The sequence below is a fragment of the Colossoma macropomum genome, unplaced genomic scaffold (genome assembly GCF_904425465.1).
Source record: "Colossoma macropomum unplaced genomic scaffold, Colossoma_macropomum, whole genome shotgun sequence".
NCBI lineage: Eukaryota > Metazoa > Chordata > Actinopteri > Characiformes > Serrasalmidae > Colossoma > Colossoma macropomum.
Window position 1 is genome coordinate 15,823,206 of NW_023494795.1, and position 18,114 is coordinate 15,841,319.

At 40.0% G+C, this 18,114-nt stretch overlaps 1 protein-coding gene across 1 annotated transcript in view; it reads left to right on the top strand.

Moving 5' to 3' along the window:
• The window catches only part of trappc8 (trafficking protein particle complex 8), a 58,810-nt gene extending 46,803 nt beyond the window's left edge, over window positions 1–12,007 (top strand). Inside the window, 3 exon segments of the mRNA XM_036581623.1 lie at window positions 7,588–7,730; window positions 10,601–10,690; window positions 11,476–12,007. Of these exon segments, the coding sequence (XP_036437516.1) occupies window positions 7,588–7,730; window positions 10,601–10,690; window positions 11,476–11,710 (468 nt within the window). The 3' untranslated portion in view covers window positions 11,711–12,007.
• Window positions 12,008–18,114: the final 6,107 nt, after the last annotated feature.

Sequence of the window (18,114 nt, forward strand, 5' to 3'; positions counted from 1 at the left end):
TGGTCGTCACCATACAAACACCATAAATGGTACGGTGATCAGTCAGTGAGATATTGTTGCCTGCAACTTCAAGAAAATAAACAGTGGGTGAATAAAATAATGGGGCAAAAAAATCCCATTTGCTGTGCAAGATATCTCAGTTATACATATGTTCAAATGTGATTTATAATATTTTTTAAATACATGAATAAATTGCACAAATAAGCCACAGTCAGCCTCTGAGGCTACATTCACATTACAAACCTCATTGCTCAAATCTGCTTTTTTTGCTCAAATCCGATCTCTCTGACACAATGTTTGACGCTCACTTAGATTCAAGATTCTTTATTGTCATTGCACAGGGTACAATGAAATTGGGTGGCAATCCTAACGGTGCATAAACAAAAAAATAGATTAAACTAGGAATAAAGCAAAAAATATTTAAAAAGTAGAGTATAAAAAAAGTAAAGTATAAAATGCAAGACATTGAAAGAAAGACTATATAATTTAAAAGTATTTCAAAAAGTAAAAATAGAAAATTAAACAACTAAAACGAAAAATAATTTAAAATAAAATTCTAAAAGTAAAATAAGTAAAATGAAGAGTGGATATAAAAGAATGTAGCAGTTATGGTATTGCACATGAGATTATTGCACCTATGTAAAAGGGAGTATTTCTAATATACTTTAATTTAGGTAAGTTATTCAAATCTGTCATTAATCTGAACGAACCGCTGACTTCATTTCGGCGCTGCTGCCATGGTACTGCTGAATGATGGTGCACGCGCAGTGGGAAAAAAGCACATGAATACCGATCTGAGCGTCACTTTAAGGTCGTATGGCCACGAATCGGATACGTATCTGATCTAGGACCACATATGAAAGTGGATCAGGTCAGATCAGATTTGCGTGTTCACACAGCCCTGAAAACATCAGATCTGAGTCACATTAGGGCAAAAAATCAGATTTGTGCCACTTCAACCTTGTAATGTGAACGTAGCCTAAAGGCCTTTATAGTGTGTAAGGATGTGGGGAATGGCAGCACAGTCTGTAGGGAGCCGTGTAGTGTGTGCATAAACTGTTAAAGATTCAAATCTGGAGTGCTTGATGTTAAAATGGCTCTCGCACTCCTTTTGTTTGTGTGTGCGTTGCTCCATATTGATCTTAACATTAGTTTATGAATTTATCGCTTATTGTAGGGTAGACAAATCTGTCTCTTCAGTGCCTTTAATGGACGTGCGTGCATGTGTGGAGAAAACGCTTTACCGTCCTCTTACATGCCTAGCCAAGGGCACAAAGGTGTGCTCATTGAAACGCAGGTTAAGTGTTCAGTTGGCCGAGTACCAGACAGCCTGGCAGGCTACAGATCCCTCCCTCACAACACAAAATAAAACCCTTTATCAGTCAAGTGCATTTTCATTGTGGATGTGTCACAAAGAAAGTGCTAGCTGTCAGTATTTTGCTATAGTTATTACTGCAAGGTTTATAGTTCTGTTCATTTATATTAGGTGGACATTTGTAGCTATTTCTGTAGTATTAAATCGGCCTTAACTCTACTGCCCCCCCCCCTCCTTACAGCCAGAACAAGCAAGCATTGTGCCTTTTCTGGGCTAATAGGGGTGAGGACCTAAGTGTCTTCCCCTGAGAGTAGGCCAAGATTAGAATAATGAACCATTTGAAAACATCGCTATTGTAATTCAAACATACTTTTCCAAATGGCCTTCAGTTTTGCATACTTCTTGTATTGACTTGTAAATTTGCTGCAACACTTCTGTGTTCTCATGAGATGTGGCCTGTTGAATGTTATGAAAGGAGAAATGAACAAATGAAAACAATGACACAGAATCAAAGTGAAATCACTTCACTGCTGTGGCCTCTCTGTGCAAAGGAAATATTAGTCATTTCCATCCTTTTATTTGCACTTGAATACGAAAAACTTAAAGTGGCTTTTGAATGCTCAGTGCTCTAAAACAACACAGCCTCCTCACTGTCAAGGACTCTGCTTTTGGAAGCATTTGCTTCTTGCTTGCAGTGAGCTCCACAAGAAACTAACATTTAACCACTAGTGCAAGGAGCATGGAGCAAGTCTTCACCTTTGTAGTGAATGTGCATTGTTTTATTTTATTCTCTTCTTTGTCACTTTCTTCCTGACTCTTTTCTGAACACAAGCTTCAAAAGCTTCTGACTCATTTTACATTCCAGGTTTTGTTAAAAGGTAACGTTTGTTTCTTGGCTCACAAGGTTGAGGTCAGTTTTGTCATTATTCTAATGATATACAGTATATCAGACTTCAAAGTGCCTTGATGTCATTGGAAGAGGGGACATTTTGATGAGGTTGCAGGCAGAGTGATGTCATGTTGATGATGTAATGACCAAAGTCATCGCATCAGTCTTCTCTCTCCTCTCTTTTTCTCCTCTCCTCTCTTTTCTCCTCACTTCTCCTCTCTTTTTCTCTTCTGCTGTCCTTTCTCCTCTGCTCCTCTTTTTTCTTCTCCTCTTGTCTCTTTTTCTCTCCTTTCTTCTTCCATCGTTTTCTCCGTTCCTCTCTTTCAGCTCTCCTCTCTAAGGTCTAAAATCAATGTATCAGTCAATCGTTTGCTCTTCTCTATTTTTCTCCTCTCCTCTGTTCTTTTTTTTTCACCTCCTTTCCCCCCTCCTCTGCTCTTCTCTCATTTTCTGCTCCCCTCACCTGTCTTCTTTCCCCTCTTTTTGCTTTCCTTTCCTGTCTTCTCTTTCTCCTCTATTTCTGCTCTCTTCTGCCTTCTCTTTCTCCTGTCTTTCTGCTCTCCTCTCCTGTTTTCGTACTCGTCTCCTCTGCTCTTCTCTTTTTCTGCTCTCCTCTCTTTTCCTCTTTTTGCCCTCTTATTTCTCCTCCTCTCTTTTTCTCTTCACTTTTCCCTGCTATTCTCCACACGTTTTTTCTCTCCTCTTTTTCTATTCACCTCTCTTTTCTCCTCCTTTTCTCCTCTACTATCCTGTTCTTTCCTCTTCTGTCCCCCCCTCTCTTTTCCTCTCGTTCCCTCCCTTTTTCTTTCCTCTTCTCCCCACTCTGGCTTCTGATTTTGACTATTACACTCAAATGTGTGATATCATGTCATAAAGTTTCAGTAAAAGTGCAGGAAAAGAAATAAATGGGGCTGGTGCATCTCTTGTTTTATTGTTTTCACTCTGGGTCTGTAAAGGGAGTCTCAGAGTGACTTTGAGAGCATTAGGTTTGTGCTTCATGTTTATGAAGATGGATGCCTCTTAAGGGGCTTTAGATGATCAGGAACAGCGGGAGCTAGCATTGGCATTCTGACTCGCAAAACTGGAATGCCTCATTCTGAATTTCAATCAGACACACCCAGGCATACATGCAGGATGGAGACACACTGGCTAGAGGACTCTGTGGGTTCTGTTGCTGCGGACAGACATGCATCATGTTCATTTGCAGCCAAAGCAGTAGTGAGCCAGTGTGTATCGTCAGTTCTGACTTACCAGTGTAGGTGTCACATAAAACAAGCTACAGGACTTCGTAAAAGTCAGACGCCACCTTTCATTTATTTAATCGACTTGCATAAGGAAAGGGGAAAGTCAAAGGAAAATAAGTTTCCTGAACTGAAGTTAAAATAATATTAATAAGAGATATAGGCCACTAAAACTTGTGTTGTGTAGCTATCAAGAAGCTGTTACTGAGAAAAGAAAACAGACAAAAAAAAAAACCTTTTCGTCTAAATCCAACTAAGATGCTGCTGGTGCTCTTAGAACAGTGGATTGATCACCCCAGAGTGGGTTTGGGATTATGTGGATAATGTTTCTTATCCCAAACACATTCAGCCAGCTTCTAAGACTGAACTTTGGAGGTGTGGAAAGACAGATTTTGTTATCTGATAGCATGATATCCTCAGAAAATATTGAGATATTTAGTTATCCTTATTGCCCAGCACTAAGTGATCATTCATTCATTCATTCATTCATTCATCATTCATTCATCCATTGGCAACATGCAAATCCATGTGTGTACACTTCACAGATGGTGAGTTTCCCTGTGCTTGCATTCAAACTTTTAAAACTCTTGTCCACAGGGAGGCAGTGGTAGCGCTGTGAGTGAGTTCATCTGGCTGACAGCGATAAATCACTCATGTTGTCAGAGTGTGCGTGTGAGGGGATTTTTATTTGATTTCATTTCGCTTGCAGCAATGTTAACCACCTCGACGCAGTCTCGTGCAGGCTGTTTGAGCAGAATGTTCGGTGGGAGTGCAGTCGTGAAGAGCTGTGTGTCGTGACTCAACATTTAGAGTTACGTTCTGGTGCTGTGGGGGAATCCCAACACGATGCTCCTCAGACCGAACACATGGTAGCCGGCACCGTGTGAACAGAGAGCTGTTTTTGAAAGGTGTGTGTGTGTGTGTTAAGTTTAGACAGTAATGGAAAATTCAGACAAGCGATTGTGGTCTGCAGAGTGTCACGCTGTGTGATATCCCAGTGATCCAAATTTAGTTATGATGTGTAACCTGTTACAGAGCCTTACCCTATAGCCTGCATTGTTCCTGATAGTAGCATACCATACATTTACCAACTGAGTTAGCTGCTTATATTACTTAATAATGTACACTGATAACTGTATTCTGCACAGATAACATGCACCCCCCCCACTCCAGAACTTGCACATACTCACACCACTGGCATGTCTATATGCACCTAAGGCGGTATTGCGCCTTGCATAGTTGTTCCTCTGTAAATATGCTGTCTATCTCTATTTTATCTTGGTCTATTTTATTTTAAGTTGTATTTCTCATTTTAATTTAGGTAGCTTGTAGTGCACACTGAAGGTATTCATATTTGTATCACTGTTAACTTGCATTTGTTTGGTTGTGAACCAAGATATTGATGAACTGGTGTGTTGGCACCCTTTATGTTGACAATCTTGTCCATTTTACTCTTCCAGAGAGTAGATCTCATGTACTGGAGTTTTATTTGTTCCATTTGCATGTGGGGCTGTCACTGTCTTTTGTATTGGTAATCAAGTAATCTAGCAGTTGTTTTACCAATTAATCAAATAATTGTTTTGTTTTATGTTTTGTTTTTAAACCCTTTAGACACCAACATAATTCTCGTATTCTTAGCTGTGAAATGACCCTATAAAGCAAGATAAACTGGTATCAAATACTGAAATAATATGCAGTCATAAATACTGAATGAGATTTGTTCACCTACTGTTATGTCACTCAGGTTGAAGCATGACCTTGATAATTTGTTCAGTAAACCAGTTACATTACTTATGAAAACACATGACTACGTAAAGATTTTAAAAGATCTGTGCTTTGAGGAAGTTTAAGCACACGTTTTCTAAGACTCCTGTGTCTTTCGTATCTGTTAAACAGCATGTCTGAACACTCTTCGGAGGGCTGTAGTCAAAAAGTACTTGAGTGCTAATGAACTTGAATAGTTCCCCTTTTGGAGAAAGTTCTGGCTGCTGAATACTGGCCTGTGGTGCGCACATTCAAGAGGAGTGTAGCATGAAAATGATGACCATTATTTAAAATGGCAAATTTGGAGCTGTACTGAGCCCGAATTTCAAATTTTCATTTTCCTTCTTGCATCCAAAAACTAAACATTTGTAAACGTGCCATTTTCTAGTAGCCACAGCGTTACTCAAGTAGAGCGGTGTGGAGCGTGTGAAGTGTGGGGCAGTCAGTTGATTTTAGAGTTCATGAATATTCAGTATAAGGTAAGTTATGATTCGCTGTAGTCAATTAGTGTTATCTGTGATGTCGCAGATCATGCCAAATAATGTGTTATTCTTAAACGGTGGTTAGGGGGCAGTATACTGAAAATAAAAAAAAATGTAGAGATCATTTTATGCCCAATAAAAGTCAGACTAAAGCAGAAGTATGAAGTTAATCACATACTGCGAACATTTTAAGTAAGGCAGAAAAATACTGTGCTGGCCCTTTTAAATTATTTCAGCATTTGCTGATATCAGCCCAGGGGTAGTGAGTATGTTCATGGCACGTGTACATATGTAAGAGGTTGACTATGACAGCCTAAAATAAGCATCCGTATTGGTGCTGACGCTTAATCTGCACTACTTTATTGTCTTTGCACTCTATAAGTAACTTGCAGTAAAGTGATGTCTGCTCCACATGCCCTCCCACCAACTCCTTCTGTCTTTCACATTTCTCTCCAACACATCTCCTTCACTATTCCCCCATCTATTTGTGTGTTTCAACATTTTCCTTCTTCCTTACACATTAAATATTTTGTTCATTCATTCATTCATTCATTCATTCATTCATTCATTCATTCATTCATTCATTCATTAGGCTCGTCCCCCCAGCCCGAATAAATCAGGCTACGTTTAGTCTGCCACTTCTCCTCTCTGCACACGGTTGCATAGCAACAGTCACCGTAGACACTCATTCACACCAAAGGAAGTCCCTCACGTGAGGGAATCACGTCACACATGCTGTTCCAGTCGTGCCACGTGAGCCGCTGCAGTTTTATTGCTCGTTCGTCACACACACGTACGAGAAGCTGCATCCCCCTCTTTTTCTGAACACAGTGAGTGAGCAGATTTTTCACAGGAGTTTAAATGTTAAGCACCGGAACAAGAGAATGATTCTTATTAAAACAGTGGAGTTACAGTATTAGGATATTACAGTCACTGTGCTCAACTGAACAATCATTTAGTTATTTATAACTTGCCAATTTTTCTGTTCTATGCCAAATGTACATTACTGTGCAAAAGTCAGAGACCACCCTTTCATTTATTAAGTAAGCCATTAAGTACAAGTCATTACATTTTCAGTGAGGGGGAGATTAAAACATATATTCAACAGAAAATTACACAGACGCCTCGACAACTAAATACAGATTTTTTTCAGTATTTACTGTCGCTTTGCCTTTATTACAGCTTCCATTCTTTTTTTTGTGAGACTTGCTTTCAGTTTTTCCAGGAATTATCCATTATTATACATTTTAGAATCATCAGTCCATAAAACCTTCATATCTCAATGCCCCCTTTTAGTGTTCTAGTGCAAATACACTTCATTCTGTCCATTTCCTTTTCTCTGTAATGGCTTTTTAATGGCTACACATTCTTTCAGACCCACAGCATTAAACTGTCTTCTCACAGTGGAAGGATGGACAGAAACACCCGTGGATTTTTTCAGGTCTGAAAGAAGAGTGGAGCTTGTTTTTCTCCTCTCTCTCAAAGATGAAAGCTATATATATATATATATAAATGCTTATCATTCCAGAGTGAATGACCTGTAACTATACATTAGTGTATATTTTAAAACCAGTCCAGCTTGAATAGTGCTTAATTGTTGGAATACTGTTTTTGTATGTTAATGAATAATAATGGAACTGTAATTGTACTGTAATTGAACTCTAATAATTGTTTACCCAAGTTCACATAAAGGAGGCAAGCCTGAAGATTGCTGAGATACGCATGGAAGTACCAAAGTCTTTTGGTCTCAAAAAGTATACAGTAAAGAAGAGGCTAGAATATGGTACAGGTTCTTTTAGTGCAACACTTTGGGGTCAGAAGGAAATGTGATATCTTTTTTTTCCGGTAATTGTCATATTTTTCACACAACTGTACGTTTGTGTGTGTGTGTTTCAGGAAGCTCAAGAGATGGTGTTGCTGAAGTTTAAGCCTGATCTTCCTCCTCCTGTCAGCAGACCCTCGCTGGAACAGCTTTCTCATCTCATCAAGACCTGTCTGCACTACCCTGAGTCTTACGACCACCCATTCCCACAGAAGAGGTGAGGCACACACCCACACTGAGTTGTTAGGGCACGCTCACTCTTACTGATATGTCGGTATTTTGCAGAGATGTTCACCAGTCGTTTTTCAGTTCAGGTTAAGTCTCTGAGGTGTGATTTCCAGTCGAGTTATGAGTTTGAGTTGAATCTTCAGTGTTTAGTAGAGAATGTTAGTCTTGTTATTAGCTGCATCTGTCAGGTTCTGCCCTTCAGACAAAGTTTTTCTACAATGAAAGACTTGTTATTTGAAGTGATACTGAACCTGACGCAGCTGCGTGCTGCAAGGAGAACAGCATTTGACTACTTCTGTTCACCTTTTCTGATTTCTGCTTTCAGCCCATAGTCGCAGCAACTCAGGGGGAGCTTTTCTTATAACAAGCTTCAGGGCCAGAGTGAGCTGAACTTTCCTGCTGCTCTGGGATAATGCCCATGTTTTCACACTTTCTCTTTTACAGAAGGAGAAGTTGGACTGGACGGTTGATGAAGTAGTTGCCATTTATTGCAGATAGTTTACATATTAGACAAAAAAAATATATGCCAACAAGAAAAAGGGGAAAAAAAGTGTTTTGTATCATAGCATCTTGACTGCAGTTGCCATAGTAATAATGAAAATTCACTACTGTATCCATAGTGCAATGTCTTCAACCCCCAAAATTGTGTATGATCATAGTAAAACTGAATGGCAAAAAAGGTTTTATCAGTTTCCCGCATCAAGACTGCTGTTCCTAATTCAATCAGTTTTGTTTGTGCTAGTCCGAGTCAAGGGTTAGTTAAGCACACGTGTCAGTCAGGTCAACATGCGACACGAGTCTCCATCTCTGTATTGTATAGCAGTGTTATACCTCTCACTTACACTTTAGCTACCCAGCACACACACATTGCATTAAATAAACCGTTTCCAAGAATGTAGTGGACATGGACATGATGGTACTTTAGTTAGTGCATGCTGCATCACAGATCACCCTGCCTTTCCTGTGGTTCTCTGTCCTCAAGTCGTCTCATCCCACTTTATGGCTCATAATTTTTTCATACTGATACCAATACTTACCCTGACCTGGATACAGATTCCTGAATAATATTTTGAAACCTTCTTTTAAATTCCAAACTGAAAGTGGTTCTGGCTTAAACCAGAAATGAGTGCTTGAAATTTATAGATTTACTGACCACAACGGATTGCAGACTAATTGATAAGCGCTGATCTTAATAACATGCTACAATGAGATTTAGATAGCTGACCACCAGCCTAGATTTTGGAACAAGTATGCTTATTACCTCACAGACGCTGATGAGACTAATTACTTAGGTATTGACATTTGGTATTGAATGAAATGGAATTTTGTAATTGGTCGGTACCTTAAAAGTACTGAATTTCGCTTCTCAGCTGCACTCGCAATCATGTTCACTTACGGTAGCTTAAGTTTGTTTACTGTGGCAAGATAATGCTGTTACCAAAGGGAAACTCTGCATAAAGGTCACAGACGCAAACAAAGCTGATGTATGGAAAAAAGACAATCCTCAACCTAAGTTTGAATTGATATTAATTAGCCTGCTAAAACAGTGTACGTGTGCTTTTAGATCTTACTAAAGTGGGTCTGAATTTTCTCAAAGTCACTGTAAAAGCTATTATACATTGATGTCCACTAAAGGGCAAATATAGTGCATATTACTAAAAACAATGGAGATTGATTTCAAAACATCAAGAATTAATCAGCTGATGTCTTAGTAAGGAGGGAAAATAGGTTAAAGTTAGAAAGTACTTATGACTGCCCATTTCTCTAGAGAGGGTAATGCACTCACACAGGCCACTTTGTCTGGCCTACTTTTACTGCGGTACGGGCAAACAACATGTCATTATGGAGATGAATTAGAGTGGGTCCAGGCCACGCCACCTTCCACGAGCGCTGCATCATCTTTACTCATCCCTCATACCTTTCGCTTCATTCCTCTCTGACTCTCTCTATTCCTCTTTCTCCCCACACAAACATGCACGTAAGTACACCCACACATCTATAAAGAGAGAGCAACCAAGAAACAACTGGAAATGGTGACAGAAAATATCACACGCCAAACAGGCAAGCCTGTGCAAATATGAATGGTTATAGCCAGAGCTGTTTCAGATCCAGTCCTGTAGTCACATAATGTCATTAAAGCTGATGCCAGCAAAGTTGAAATTAAATACTCAAAATCTCAATTAATGAAAGGTAAATTTAAACTGTTTAATTCTTAATTTAAGAAGTCGAGCTGTAGATGGAGGTACGGATTGTTAACCTTTGATATTGGTCGTTCTTGTTCTTGTCCCAGCATAGGTTACATTACAAATTACTCCAAATGATTGTACATACATTAGTAGTTAGGGCAGATTTTTGTTTATTTCGGTCATGCATAACCACAATTCCTTGGATCCCTCGTTTCTCCCTAACAGACTTATTTTGCTGCCATGAAAACCACAAGAACCTCTGAACTCTAAATATGCCTTGTGTGTTAAAATAAACAGGCAGTGACAGGGTTTGTTGCCTTTTCTTCACTGAAGAATCAAGATCTCTTGTTTATTTATTTACTTTTAACTGAGAGGCATTCATATTTCTAGGAAAATTCCCAAAGCACAGCTGTTAGAGAAAGCATGTCATGTAGGCCAATTTCAACAGCTCAGACTGAGTGAATAGAAAATGTGGGGAATTAAAGGAATTCACAGCTCTGCTCGTTTGTTTTTATTGTTTAATTCTTCAGACAAGGGAAACACTTCGCACATTAAGTATCTTGTTGTCTTCCAAAGGCTGCACTATATGAACCTGCTGTTTTTCCTTTCTGCAAAAGTGTTTACTATCTTTTCTCTCTCTTTCTGTTTTTGTGTCGGTCTGTCTGTTTCTCAGTTTATGCATGGTTCCAGTTACCTTGACATTGTCCAACTGTTCCCTGGCTCAGGTAGATGTCATCATTGACCTGCGACACAAAACTACCAGGTAATCTGCTAATCTGATCTGATATAGACTGTCAAAAGTTTGACATAGCTTTTCAAAATGTTTTTGATAAAGTAACATGTTAACACATTTTTCTAGTTTGGTCATTTGAACCGTTTGGTCTAGTGCAGGCTGAAGCCCAGCTGCTTGTGCACAGTATGTTGCTATGATAGAATCCGTAATTGTGGATTTCTTATTCAAACACAACTTTAGAAGGACTTTTAAAAGCAATACCTTTGCTACAAGACTCTGCTGGGCAGTACTCAATAGATGGCCTATGGATAATTGAACAAGCAACAAAGACAGTGCAACGGATGACCATTGGATAAATCAAAGAGCAACAAACTGACAAAAAATAGCAAAGTGGAAAGCTGCACTTCTTTTCGAGAGTCTCCATTGTAACATGAATCACAAGCTATACCAGGGGTGCACAACTCCGGTCCTGGAGGGCCGGTGTCCAGCACAGTTTGGTGATTTACCAGCAGGGAAACTACCAAACTGTGCTGGAAACTAACTAATCATACAACTAATCACAATTAAGTATTTTAAATGTTTACAGTCCTAGTTAAAACTGCCCTATTATTTTTATTATACCTAGTTAATACTGCAGGTATTTCTTCTTACTTAATTTAACGTAGCCATGAGGAAAAAAACATTACAAACAAAAGAAGGCAGTGTCCCCAAATTTTTGAAAGCCAGAGCATTTGAACTGATATTTGAAAAAAACTACAAGCACACACTGAGTGACTTATGCACCTCTGTCTGACTGCTAACTCTCTTTTCTTCAGCCCGGAGTCACTGGAGGTGCATGGCTCGTTTACCTGGCTGGGACAGACGCAGTATAAGCTGCAGCTGCGGCCACAGGAGGTCCACCGGCTCTCCCTCAAAGCCTGCTTCTTCCAGGCCGGCGTGTACAACCTGGGCACACCACGGGTGTTCGCCAAGCTGGCACAGTCGGGCACGATGTGTGAGACCAGCCAGCAGAGCGCCATGCCAGCCCTCATCATCATCAACAGTATGTGAGCCACCAGTCAGTGCTGTGGCCTGCTGCTGCCCCAGCCTCAACTCACCACTCTCCACCCAAACCCTACAGCATCCAGATTCTACCAGACTGCTGCCGTTTTCTACTTAGTAAAAAGAACAAACCTGAAACTTGGGGGGAGCATTAAACAAAGTTTAGTAAGTTTCAGTTAAATTCTGCATCTGATGTGCTCGTGAACTCTGGTGAGATGGTCAAACACAAATAAAAGCCCTAGGGCAAAGAATCATGGACTTGAAATGAGAGGCTCTTTTGGTATATCTTATGTCAGCAGTGTATCATTTCAGTTGAACTATTTTAATCAAATTTGGTGTTTGTAGAGTACTGATGGATTATTTACCCAGATCAATGCTTAAAAGTATAAACCTGTGTAGACCTAATAAGGTGTTAAGGCTCCCCGCACTGCCCATGCTTCAGCTACAGTGCTTTGTTACCACAGTAACAAAGACCATCTCTCCACATGGAATCTTAAAACTGGATAATTAAAGGCAGTAACATGTTGAACTGCTGCAGAAACAGTTGTACCTGCTTGAAAGGACCTTAGGACATTACTTATCCAATAAGCAGGGCCTGCACAAGCTGTCAGAGCCAATGATGGGCCACCGGGACGTATGTGTGACCCAATGAGGGAGCAGAAGAACCTGTGGCACTCACTGAGGAAGCAGGAGGACCGTTGCCCACTGAGGCAGTGCGGCAGTCTGTGGAAGAGGCCGAGAGTCACTGCCTGTTGTGTGTGGGTCTGTGTGACTGTGCGTGAGGGTTGGGTGGACTGTGTTGTTTTCACAGTAAAAATTATTTTCTACAAAACAAATCATCTTCTCCTTCCCTCCACCTTTCACTGTTTGCCCTCATCTGATTCAGCTGTTATTTAAATGTATCTACATGACTGCTTTTCAGACAAAAATGATGTATTATATTTATAACAAATTACTGTACATAGAATAAAATGTAACCAAATAACCACAGATGTGTATTTTTGTTCTGTAAATGCAAATGCACTCTATCCTTCCTCTCTTCCTGTCTGTTTTCTCTCTATCTCTCCCTGTCTAACTCCTTCTAACTCCCCTCTTTATTCCTATATATATATATGCATACATACCTACTGTCTATCTCTTTCTATCTATATCTCTGTCTCTATCTCTCCCTGTCTAACTTCTTCCCCTCTTTATATATATATATATATATATATATACACACACACACACACACACACACACACACACACACACACACACACACACACACAATCAATCAATCAATCAATCAATCAATCAATCAGTCAATCTCTCTCTCTCTCTCTCTCTCTCTCTCTCTCTCTCTATATATCTATATATATATATATATATATATATATATATATATATGCATGCATACAGATCAGGCATAACATTATGACCACCTCCTTGTTTTTACGCTCATTGTTCATTTTATCAGCTCCACTTACTATATAGGTGCACTTTGTAGTTCTACAATTACAGACTGTAGTCCATCTGTTTCTCTGCATACTTTGTTAGCCCCAGCAGCACTGCTGTGTCTGATCCACTCAGACCAGTGCAACACACACTAACAAACCACCACCACATCAGTGTTACTGCAGTGCTGAGAATGATCCACCACCCAAATAGTACCTGCTCTGTGAGGGTCCATGGGGGCCCTGACCACTGAAGAACAAGATAAAAGGGGACTAACAAAGTATGCAGAGAAACAGATGGACTACAGTCTGTGATTGTAGAACTACAAAGTGCACCTATATGCTTGGTGTGTGGGGGTGTGGGTGTGAGTGTGTATATATATGTGTGTGTGTGTATATATATATATATATATATATATATACACACACACGTCAATTTGTGTGATGATGTCAATTTTTTGGGACACCCTGTCTCTCTCTTTCAATACTCAAGACAGTCTGAGACATGCATTTTTTTTTATTTGGAACTGGTGCTTTTGTGACAATTTTGAGCCCAGCAGTCAAGCAACTGTTCCCCAGCCTTCCCCAAACAATATGTTGTGCAGTACTTCTTGTTCTATGGGCACTGCCATGTCAGAGCTCCTTCTGAGAGGGAATTATGAATTGAATGGCTGTTTGAACTACCACTTAGTCATGAACACAGCATGTGCTCTAACTGGTTATTTCAAGCTTGTGCCCTAACTTACTTAACACTGTGATCTGATTGGCTATTCAAAACAGGTTTACTTTTTTAAAGGACTTTTTGGGGCACCCACATGGTCAGAAACACCAATAAGAACTGGTGAAAATTGGAGTCTTCTCATTCTCTCTTGCCTGTGCTCTTTCTCTTGATCCTTGTTCTCATTCAAACACTCTCAAATACACAATTCAGCACTTTCATCGAGTCATTGAGACTCCTGTCAGAAGTTCTTGCTTTTCTGCTCAGTTTAATAGGTTTCTGCCAGGCTAAGCAATCAGGTGTGAGCAGCTTATCACACACTAGTGTTTTAAAAAAGCAGGGTTGAACTGCGGTGAGCAGCTCACCCTCCTTGGCTATTATTTAAAAAATTAAATAAATCGATAATACAATGGATTGATTCAAATTATGTTCTTAATGGTTTGCTGTAAGGTGTTTAAGTAGCTTGTTAATTGCTTTTTTTTTCTAAACTTCCAGCCTTCTAAGAAATGTGAATCATTACCAAAAGCATTCAGGCAGTGCTTCAGCCTGGAGCACTGAAGAGCCTTTATCCTGCTGCCTTTTTCAGCACATTACCTTTTAATAAATAGTAACTTACCTGGAACGTGACGAGACTGGAGCATATTTCTATTATCTGTCTGGTTGTCTAGGCTGTTTATCAGGGGTAGTAAACATAATCCACAGGTTTTAAAGACTGTAGAGGGAAAGATGAGTGCGATTGTTCTTTATCATTACTGATATTAAAAACTCTGTGCCTACCTTTTCCCCTTATGTAAGCTGTTTAAAGAAGCAATATTCGGAACATGCCGGTATTTCATTCTAGTGGAAGTGTGGAAAAGGTCTGTGTGGGTGGGTGTGTGTGTGTGTGTGTGTGTGTTTGTGGGAGCAACATATGTGGTTGCAAGCAAAACCTTTTAATTCGCTATATGCAGCCATTAGCTAATTATTAATAAATCTTAAAGCCTGGTCAGATAACTCACTTTAAAGACGGCTCTCACTCTCTTGCAGTAAATATAATCCATAATAACGTCTTTCAAGTGGTATCCTTTGTTAATGCCTGTATGCATGTTGTACTTTAGAGCAGTGGGTAGAATAAAGTATAACTGACATTTATTTCTAATTATTTCATCTGTGAAGTGCAGACTCTATGGTTTGGCAGGTATAGCAGGCTGCACACGCTTTCAGTAATTCATCACAGTAATCCATCCTTTTACTGGAGAGAGGACATGGATATCATTCATGAAAATGCTGTCAGTGCTGTGGTTTAGTTACTGGTCACATTCCCACAAATCAGTGCTTAAAAGGTGGTTATAGCTTCTCTGTTTTGATATACAGTACCTGCATTCGTCTACTACATTTGTCATGTCAGTCGGTTATGTCATCACATTATTCATCTAATGTCAAATGCATGGATTGCCATTGTTATGGTCTTCCTCAGTTAGTAAGAGGAAAACTGAGCCCACTTATTCTGCATTACAAAAGCTTTATTACTGAATATATGCAATGATTGAACACATAAAATGAATGAATCTAGTCCTGTTCCCATTTAAATGAACTGCTTAAATATAACAGCATAGTGCAACATTTTGAAAGAGAATTTCAAAATATTAAAACAAAAAAAGGTTTTCTTTCTGGGAATGTGCTTTCTGCATGAAAAGCATTTACATGTATGTGTACACTTCCCCTTAGTGTAATTTTAGGAGAACAAAACAAGCTCTGTCAGGCTCATAAGACATTATTTTAGTAGAGTAGCAGCCCTTAGGAAGCATAGGCTCATTAACTTTATTAACTTAATTATCATCTGATACCTTGACACCATGATATATATAGAATACTGTCATATTGAATTTTATAAATATTGCCCAGCCAAGTTAAATCACAGTGAATCATCCTTGTATATCTTGTCATTACAAAGTGATCTGACTTAAAAAGGTTTGTTTTTAGAGAAACTCATGGCAGCACTCTTTGCAAATGTGTTACACTCCTGTCACATCATCCATTCATGCTCTGCCTACAAATGCGTTTTGCCATACTGTCGTGAGGTTAGACAAGCTTTACAGAGCTTTAATGTGTATTTTGTATGCCTGTAAAAGATTAAACTCTTAGGATTGCTTGCACAAGTTTTTTCTCTTTAATATGATCAGGTATTTAAGGACAAATGTCTGATTGATTTGCTGCAGAAAGTTCATTTGTTTCAGCTATTTTAATGTTGCAGGCCAGCTAAGCTAATGTAACCTACACCACTACCGGTTCAGCACAGTTGAAGATATTAGTTGAGGGGATTTTCCCCATCATACTTGCCATACAAATGATGCACCGAAACAGATAAAGCAAATGACCAAGTGATTATCTCGTAACATCAGCACATGTCAAGGTCTGAGATATATTAGGCAGTAAGCAAACAGTTAGTTCTTGTAGTTTACATGCTGGATACTGGAGAATTGGACAGGTGTGACAACCTGAGTGACTCTCGCAACGCCAAACTGGCCAAAATGGGTCAGAGCATCTCTGAAAACTGCAAGGCTGGAGGGGTGCTACTGGTCAGCAGTGGTGAGTACCTACCAACAGTTGTCAGAAGTGCGACAAACCACACACCTGCAACAAGCTGGGCGGCGAAGGCCCGTCAATGCATGAGGGCAATGAGGGTGATCCTCAGTGTTCTGCTAGGAAACCCTGGGTCCAGGCGGACGTCAGTTTGATATGTGCCACTTACCTAAACACTGAAGTGCTGGATGCAGGAGAAAAGAAGGCGTGAAGACCTGCACGACCCTGATAAGGGCCAAAATCATTACGGCTGAGTCGGAGCATCTCCACAACTGCAGGGCTTGTGGGGTGAGTGGTGAGAACCTACCAACAGTAGTCAGAGGAGGGACAAACCACACACCTGTGACAAGGTGTTGGGGACCCAAGGCTCACTGATGCATAAGGGTAATGAAGGTAATCCCGTATCGTCTGATATGTGCCATTTACCTGAGGAAGTGACTAAATGCACTGTGGGAAGGAGACAAGCTGGTGGAGAGAGTGTGATGCTCTGGGCAATAATCTGCTGGGAAACCTTGGGTCCAGGCATTCATATGGACGTAAGTTTGATATGTGCCACCTACCTAAACAGTGATATGCTGGTGCAAGAGAAATGGGCAGGTGTGAGACTTGAGCAACTTTGACAACGGTCAAAATCGTTATGGCTGGGTTGGAGCTGCTCAAAAAGTGCAAGGCTTGTGGTGTGCTCCCAGTTAGCAGTGGCGAATACCTATGAGCAGTGGTCTAAGGAGGGACAAACCACACACAGACAAGGGCACCCAAGGCTCATTGATACACAAAGGCAACAAAGGCAAACGTGCCTGGTCTGAACTGACAGAAGTTTTATATTACATTTACGTTACATTTTATTCTGTGTAGCGAACAATGGCCGGAATTTCAACTCCAGCTGAGTGTTTACCCAAAGTTAAGGGCCTTCTGGCTCCAGCAAGACTGGTTGGAGGTGTAAATCTGTCAGGCCTGATACCCCAACCCAGACTTAGCAAAATTTAAAACCGGATCAAGCACCAGCACCCCTCTCCCTTCACCCAGTAGAAAAACAGGACACTTCCTCTGGAATGTGGCAGATGGCTCTCCAAAGTACTGTGGACAACTTTTTATCTTAAGTAACAGAAAGTACATTTCTAAGGTGTATGTCCACTCCAAACTGCAACCATTCGTTAGAACTCTTTTTAACTAAACTAGACATACCAAAACGGAATTTGTACGACTTTGGACGGCAAAATTCCAACTTTCTAAATTCCCTAGGGATCTCAAGCATGGACCCACAGCACCCCCAAGGGGTGAAACTGCAAATTACCACATCACCACCATAAGGACTTGTGCTTATAAGTACGCAAGAAAACTTTGTCTGCTTGATTATCAACGTTTCTATGATCTGTAAGTAATACTACTTGTGGTATTAATCTTGTTGTTGGGTAGTACCTAAATATTACCTGTATCTTTTTCTATCGTTAAGTGCTACAAATACATAGAGTATAACTTTGATAACAGTCAGACCCAACCATTTATTTGCTATGAGTTTAGACCATTGACCAAGATGTATCCTGAATGTGGTTTTCTTTTCTTTTCTTCCTTTGTTCCTTCCCTTTTATTGTTGAGTTTAGTTTTTTCATGCATTGGGTCATGTTCAGAGATGATAGGCAAATAGTACCTGTGTTCTTTGACATGTATTGTGTATCAGGTAACAAGGGTTAAACTCT